The 8,024-nt window shown below is 42.5% G+C and overlaps 1 protein-coding gene across 1 annotated transcript in view; it reads right to left on the bottom strand.

Annotated features, from left to right (window-relative positions):
- The window catches only part of Rpa1 (replication protein A1), a 55,447-nt gene that overhangs the window by 40,247 nt on the left and 7,176 nt on the right, over positions 1–8,024 (bottom strand). The window contains exons 3-4 of the mRNA XM_005349557.3: positions 5,990–6,068; positions 5,280–5,388 (exon numbers count right to left, since the gene is read on the bottom strand). Coding sequence (XP_005349614.1) covers positions 5,280–5,388; positions 5,990–6,068 — 188 coding nt within the window. The remainder of the gene's footprint in view (positions 1–5,279; positions 5,389–5,989; positions 6,069–8,024) is intronic.

Genomic DNA, 8,024 nt, shown 5'->3' with positions numbered 1-8,024 from the left:
TCTAGCAGTTTCAAAAAAAAAAAAAAAAAAAAAACAGGGTGCACCCCCCCCCCCCCCCCCCGGAAAAGAAAAGAATTTAATCAAAAGCTTCTTCGGCATTATGATCCAGAAGTCATAATGGGAAAAATGCAAATACAGATTTTAAAAAAAAAAAAAAATGCCCTCAATTCTACACCACAAAATACCATATACAAATAGACCAAGGCAGAATGGAAAAACATGTAAAACAGACAACAGGTTTACTATTTCTGTAAATAAAAATTAAAGGACAAAGTATTAAGTACTGGAGAGTTGAGTCAGGGATTAAGAACACTGGCTACTCTTCCTGAGGATCCAGGTTCGATGGCTCATAACCATCTACAACTCCAGAGGATGCAATCAATGTCTTCTGGAGCCCATGGACACCAGGCACACATATGGTGCAAAGATATACATGCCACAGACAGAACCCCCATACACACAAAATTTTATTTTTTTATTTTTTATTTTTTTTCTTGGTCTTATGACTCTTTATTAGCTAGGCTACACACAAAATTTTAAAAAACAGATACATGTCAAAAAACTTTTTTTTTTTTTGCTTTTTCGAGACAGGGTTTCTCTGTGGCTTTGGAGCCTGTCCTGGTACTAGCTCTGTAGACCAAGCTGGCCTCGCAGATCCGCCTGCCTCTGCCTCCCGAGTGCTGGGATTAAAGGCGTGCGCCACCACTGCCCAGCTCAAAAAACATTTTTAAAGGACAAAGTAGCGGCTGGTGAGACAGTTCAGTGAGTCACAGTACTCATTGTGCAAGCACAAGGTCTTGAGTTCGAATCCTCAAAGTTAAGACTGGTGTTCCTGTAAAGTCTAGAAGGGTCAAAGACCACCAGCCTAGCAAAAACAAAACAAAACAAAACAAAAAAAAAAAAAAAAAAAAAAAACCCCAGTCATCTCCGGAGTCAGCGAGAGACTGACTCTCAAGGGAATAAGAGTCACTGAGGAAGACATCGGGGTTCTAAGAGCATGTGAGAGAGCGCATACCACCCACACGTGCGAGCACATACATTTCTTTTTAATCTACAAACATTAAAACAGGCTGGTAATAGGCTCAGTTGGTAAAGACCTGCTGCATAAACCTGGTGACCAGAATTCAATCCCCAGAAAACTGGAAGGAGAGAACCAATCTCTTCATGTACACCATAACAAGAACACGCACATGTACACCACAAGTGAACATGTATGTGCGTACACACATGGAATAATAATAAAGTAAAATCAAAACTTCAAATATTTAAAATAAAAATTTAAAAGACAAAGTACATAAGCCGAATACAGAAAAAAAAGCTACAGTCAATAAACATCTGTGTAAATGACAACAAAGACAACTATTTAAAAGAATTAAGCTGGGTTTGGTGGTGCAGCTTCTAATCTGAGAATTTAGGAAGTTGAGGCAGCCTAGGCTATCTACATACTAAGGCTGAGGCCTTAAAAATGTAGCAAAAATTTGTCTCAAAATAAATAGGGGACCAGAGAGATGGCTCAATGACTAAGAGGACTAGCTGCTCTTCCAGAGGACTCAGGTTCAATTCCCAGTACCCACATAGCAGCTCACAACCATCTGTAACTCCAAGGGATATTACAGATACGAACCATCACCTTCCACAGGCACTAGGCACACATGTCGCGCGCGCGTGTGCGCACACACACACACAAGATCCATTCACATAAAATAATTAAGTTAAAAATAAAGAGGAACCAGGCAGTAGTGACGCATGCCTTTAATCCCAGCACTCGGGAGGCAGAGGTGGATCTCTGTGAGTTCGAGGCCAGCCTGGTCTACAAAGCGAATTCCAGGACAACCTGGGCTCTTACAAAGAAAAACCCCGTCTTGAAACCACCCCCATCCCAGCAAAAAAAAGAGAGAGAGAGAGAGAGAGAGAGAGAGAGAGAGAGAGAGAGAGAGAGAGAGATAAAGGCAAGGAACAGATAAATTCAGACATACAACACAGAGTATGAAACAGACACGCCATTTGCCATGCTTCAGTGTGAGCCAGGGCGGAGTCATGAGCAGAACTGCACTCAGTAGAGAGAAGCTTTGCAGTGTCTCCCGGCAAGGACTGTAGTCGATCCCAGAAAAGCTCTCCACCCTCTCCCTCAACCATGCCCTAGAAGTCAGAAGCTCTGCTTGTAGAACTCAAGACAGTCTGGAGCGAAGATAACAGACCCCAGGCAGGCAGGCTGGCAGAACTGTCCACAACTGTTCAGACTAAGTGTATAGAAAAGAAGAAATGACACAGCAACAGTTCAACACACAATGCACAAAATGAAAGGAACAAGGCACACGAGAAAGAGCCTGGCAAACAAGAAAGCCTACGCCGAGAGTGAGACTTCCCAGAAGGGAATCGTAAAATAGACTGAATTCATTAAAATAAGAGCCAAAGATAAACCAAATTAGATCAAAAAAACAGAACGAAATAACATTACACGTTGACAGTTGATACTGTCAACCTGACAGAATAGAACCACAGAAGACAAATCTCTGGGTATTCAGGGTCTTTAGATTAGATTAACCGAGGTGAGAAGATCCACCATAACTGGGGTGACACCATTCTATGGACTGAGGTCCCAGACTGAATAAAAAGACTCTAGATGCCATGATGGACTGTACTCTCAAACTGTGAACCAAAAGACCCCTTCTCCAAGCTGACTTCTATCAGGTACTTTTGTCATACCAATGAGAAAGGATAATAGAAGATTCAATACTTAAAATATAAACAAAATTTATTTGTATGTTTGAGATTCTGAAGATCATGGGCCAGTTTTATGTAACACAAGGTCTGTTAGCTAAGGGTGATGGTTCATATCTGTAATCCCAACTGCTGTGGAAGCAGTAAAAGCACCACAAATTAAAGGCCAGTCAAGGCAGTTGATAAGAGACCGCCTCAAAATTGAAAGAAACAAGCTGGGTGGTGGTGGCGCACACCTTTAATCCCAGCACTCAGGAGGCAGAGGCGAGATGGGTAAATTTCTATGAATTCAAGGCCAGCCTGGTCTATACAGTGAGTTCCAGGACAGCCAAGACTACACAGAGAAATCCTGTCTAAAAAAAAAAAAAAGAAGACAGAAAAGAAACAGCTGGTACAAACGGAAGGGCGTGTGAAGTATACCTCCTGGGGATATGTATATACCGCAGTATTCCACTGCACCAAGAAGCCACATTGAGTTCACAAAAGAAACTGTAGAGGCCAGAGGTCAACTTCAGGTTTCACTCAATACTCAGGAACCATTCACCTTGATTTTTCCTTTGTTTTGAAACATGTAGCCCAGGCTGGTCTAGAATTTGCTATATATGAAGATGACCTTAATTTTCATTCAGATCCTCATGATTACCCCAGATACTGGGATTACAAGCATACACCGCTAGACCTGGTTTGGATGATGTTACCAACCAAACCCAGGGCAGTGTGAATGCTAAGCAAATACCACCAAATGAGGTACATTCCCAATGCCAATCCTTTTCCTTTTAAACCTTAGGTATTTATTGTGTGCATGTGCGTATGCATGCACACCATTCAGAGGACAGCTTCTAGAGAGACCATTCTCTCCTGCTACCATGAGGGTCATGGGACTGAACAAGGGCCTCGGGCCTCATTAGTCACCCACCTTTGTCTATCTGTCCATCTGTCCGTCCGCCTGCCTGCCCACCCACCTATCTATCTACTTATGTTTTTTTTTTTTTTTTTTGAGACAGGGTTTCTCTGTGCAACAGTCCTGACTGTCCTGGAACTAGCTTTGTAGACCAAGCTGGCCTCGAACTCACTGAGATCTGCCTGCCTCTGCCTCCCAAGTGCTGGGATTAAAGGTGTGCACCACCAGTGCTGGGGGGCAGGGGGTGGCGCATGCCTTTAATCCCAGCACTAGGAGGCAGAGGCAGATGGATCTCTGTGAGTTTGAGGCCAAGCTGGTCTACAAGAGAGAGAGACCTGCTTTATTTTGGGAGGGTAGTAATAAATTGATCTATTTTGAAATATCTGTCGATTCAAATACAAATTTTAAAAGTTAAGAATCACCATATAAACAAGAGACTATCAGTTTACGACAGAGACAAAAAAAAAAAAAGCAAAGCAAAACCACAGTAATACACATACAGTAGCATACTCAAAAGATGCAGGAATAGGGATGTTTCATGGTTCAGAGTACTTGCTGTTCTTGCAGAGAAACCAACATCCACAAGGCTGTTTCACAACCAAGCCTTTAATCCCAGCACTCAGGAGGCAGAGACAGATTTCTGTTAGTTAGAGGCCAACTTGGTCTATATAAACTAGACAAGGCTAAACAGTGAAACCTTGCGTCAAAGATAGACAGACAGATAGAAAAAGATTTTTTTAAAATTAACACCACGTATAAACTTACCAATCAAATCTTAAATTGAATTTTTAAAAGATATCCAAAATCGACAACAGAAAGGATAAATGTTAAAATTAGAATACATATAGCCAGTTAATATGAACTGAAAAAAAGTGTTTCAAAATATACAGAGAATGAAGCTGGAGAGATGGCTCAGCAGTTAAGAGCACTGGCTGCTCTTCCAGAGGATCCTGGTTCAGTACCAGCACCCACATGGCAGCTCACAACTGTCTAACTATAGTCCCATGGGATCCAGTGCCTTCTTCTAGTATGCAGGTATACATGTAGACAAAAGACCCACATACAAAAATAAAAAGTCTTAAATTACACACACATATATGTAATATAACATATATTGACATAATTTCATCAACACTGGAATGCTGATATTTGATTTCCCTGTGTTTTGGTTGCAGCCTATCATTGAAAATAAAAATGAGAAAAAAGTACAGCAACCTCTCCCTAAAATAGTTGTTTTTAAATTACGTCATTGTTTTAGTGAGGGGAGTGACAGTTCTGCTCGTGCTGCATTTCCAGCATATAGCATCCTGCAAGTACTCAGCCAAATTCTACACTGGCTCAACACACCGACTACAAAAGACTCAAGATCACAAAAAAGGAATCAGACTGCATAATTAAATGTTTCTTTCGTTGATTCAACGATATTAACAATAATGCTGAAGAAACCAGAAATTGTGCATTCTACTCTTTCTTCTGGGATTTCCAGTTTGTTTCTTCTGCCATTTCTCCCTTGATGCCACAGTTGAGTCACCGAGTTCAGCTGAAGCTCTTCGCTGCCTTGTTAAAACACCTCCCTGAACTTTAGCACTTGGCCCCTTCCCTGTCCAAAAGTCAGTTCCCGAGCTACAGTGGAACAAGTGGAGAACAAAGCACGTACCTTCCGTCTTTCAGGGTGTTAACGATGAATCGGTTGACCTGGCAGATACAGTTGCTGGCCAGCTGCCCCTCTTCGACAAGAGGGTTCAGCTGTGTGGCCAACATGAATGCTGCAAAGCAAAGAGAGAACTTCAGCCCCCAGTCTTAATCTGAGAACTGATCACGGGGAAAATCATTACACACAGCTCTTTAAAACCCCTCAGCCTACACGAAGTGTAGCGCTGCCCTGTGTTAAAATCATTGGCTGGTCCTATATGTTATGTTATCTATTTCTCGATGACACCAGATCATTTTTACTGTCATTCCAGTTTCTTGGGGAAAATGAAGGCTATCTTTTCTAGGTCTTTAATGCCGTGACTAAAGAAAACAGGCAAATATTCTAGAAGCCATCCCCGCTCCCAATCTTCTTTTTACAGCTTCTAAGATAGAAATAAAGCTCCTGAAAAAGTAAGTACAGGATGGCTCACCCATCACACTCACAAAATGTCAATACTATCCTCAGGGAAATTAATCAAAGAAAACACACAACACCAGTTAGAGAAAATTAATTAATCTGAATGGCAGCTTTCCCCTTCATCCAGTCTACTGTCAGACCGGCTCTCTGCCAGCACCAACGTGGACTTCAGGAGCTCAAAACACCGCAATCAAAGGGCACAGTGTGCTGCTGCTATTCAAGTATTCCCAGAGCCTAGATTTACTCATCGTACTCACAGGAGAGCGTGTTCAATCCATCACTCATAAGCAGTCGATACCGGGGTGGACTATTCCCTGTAGTAATGGGACGGATGTTCTAGAAAAGTTGATAGAAAAGCTGATTCATTAACCAGGCTGTCAGCCTAATCCCTAAGGGTAAGTAAACCTAAGTGGCAGAAGAAAGGACCTGCCGTTAAAACAAGACGAACTGCTTGCCCATCCTCCTGACACCTAAACACAAATGAGAGAAAACTGGATTGATGGTTTTTCCCAAACTCTCTCCACTAACATTAAAAACAAAATAAAACCGAGGTATCAATAATTGTGTGTTCTCTCTCCTGTATCTTCAAAATTATGTATAAAATGGCACCTAACACACGCAAGGAACTGTTTAGGGAACATGCAGAAAATGCAAAGTAAAATTAAAAATGGAAAGAAAGCAATTTCCCTAAAGCAACTCACAGCTGGTGTAGACAGAAGCAGATAGGATAGAACCTAGCATCATGTGGACAGAATGACTGAGGCAGAGCAGACACTGTCCTGGCCTGAAGGGGGCAGGGGCAGCTTCTGAAGGAAGCTGACTAAGCAAACAGAGCCCAGGAGGGGTGACTATCTTCACCTATTGTTTCAAAATCTGCACGAAATGGGGCTGGAGAGATTGCTCAGTGGTTAAGGGCACTGGCTGCCCTTCCAGAGGACCCGAGTTCAATTCCCCACACCCACAGGGCAGCTCACAGCTATGTGATGTAGTTAAATCCCAGCACTAGAGAGGAATATAAAACAGGAGACGATTGAGCAGGAGAGAGAGGGCGAGCTAGGAACTCAGGACAGCAAGGGTTGCACCCACACACTGAGACAATGGGGATATTCTATTGGGAACTTGCCAAGGCCAGCTGGCCTGGGTCTGAAAAGGCCTGGGATGAGGCCGGACTCTCTGAACATAGCGGACAATGGGGACTACTGGGAACTCAAGAACAATGGCAATGGGTCTCTGATCCTACTGCACATAATGGCTTTGTGGGAGCCTAGGCAGCTTGGATGCTCATCTTACTAGAAATGGATGGAGGTGGGGGTTCCTTAGACTTCCCACAGGGCAGAGAACCCTGATTGCTCTTCGGGCTGAGGAGGGAGGGGGACTTTATTGGGGGAAGGGGGAGGGAAATGGGAGGCAGTGGCGGGGAAGAGACGGAGATCTTAAATAGATAGATAGATAGATAGATAGATAGATAGATAGATAGATAGATAGATAGATAGATAGATAGATAACAGGAGAGGATTCCTGGAGGCAGAATTGCCATTTTCGGATTGAAGTAGAGCTAACAGCCAGTGGCAGGCTGCTTTGCTTTTCTGGTCTTCAAGTTGAACCCCAATATATGTCTCTGGGTTTTTATTAATTCTGCTACATCCTGTAACTCCAGTTCCAGGGAATCTGATACCTTCATATGGGCATACATGAAGGTAAAAACACAAATGCACATGAAATAAAAATAAATAAGTTAGGCCGGGCGGTGGTAGCACATACATTTAATCCCAGTACTCGGGAGGCAGAAAAAGTTGGGAGCTCAATGAGTTCGAGGACAGCCTGGTCTACAAAGCAAGTTCTAGGATAGTCAGCACTTTACACAGAGAAACCCTGTCTTGAAAAACCAATAAACAATTTTTAAAAAAGCTGAAGGAATGATCCTGGAGTCTCTCTTCTGATATAAATGATGGTTCAATTAATTAAAAGAAATTTAAGTGGTAAAGCTCATCAAAAAATGTTAGTATCTATTTGTGTGTGGGGTGTGTATATGAGAGAAAATGAGTGTAAGTGGATTCTAGGAATGGAGCAGAGAAAGTGCATGTGTGTGTATATGTGCGTGCACATGTGCGTGGAAGAGAGTGTGTGTTCTGGGAAGTAGACAAAACTGTATGTCTTTCATCAAATGCAATTTCTAATTACATATTAGAGCCGAAACATTTTTTTTTTTTTCGAGACAGGGTTTCTCTGTGGCTTTGGAGCCTGTCCTGGAACTAGCTCTGTAGACCAGGCTGGTCTCGAACTCACAGAGAT

This window comes from Microtus ochrogaster, chromosome 7, assembly GCF_000317375.1.
Source record: "Microtus ochrogaster isolate Prairie Vole_2 chromosome 7, MicOch1.0, whole genome shotgun sequence".
Taxonomy (NCBI): domain Eukaryota; kingdom Metazoa; phylum Chordata; class Mammalia; order Rodentia; family Cricetidae; genus Microtus; species Microtus ochrogaster.
The sequence above is the reverse complement of the archived record's forward strand: the minus strand, read 5'-3'. Positions and strand labels throughout refer to the sequence as shown.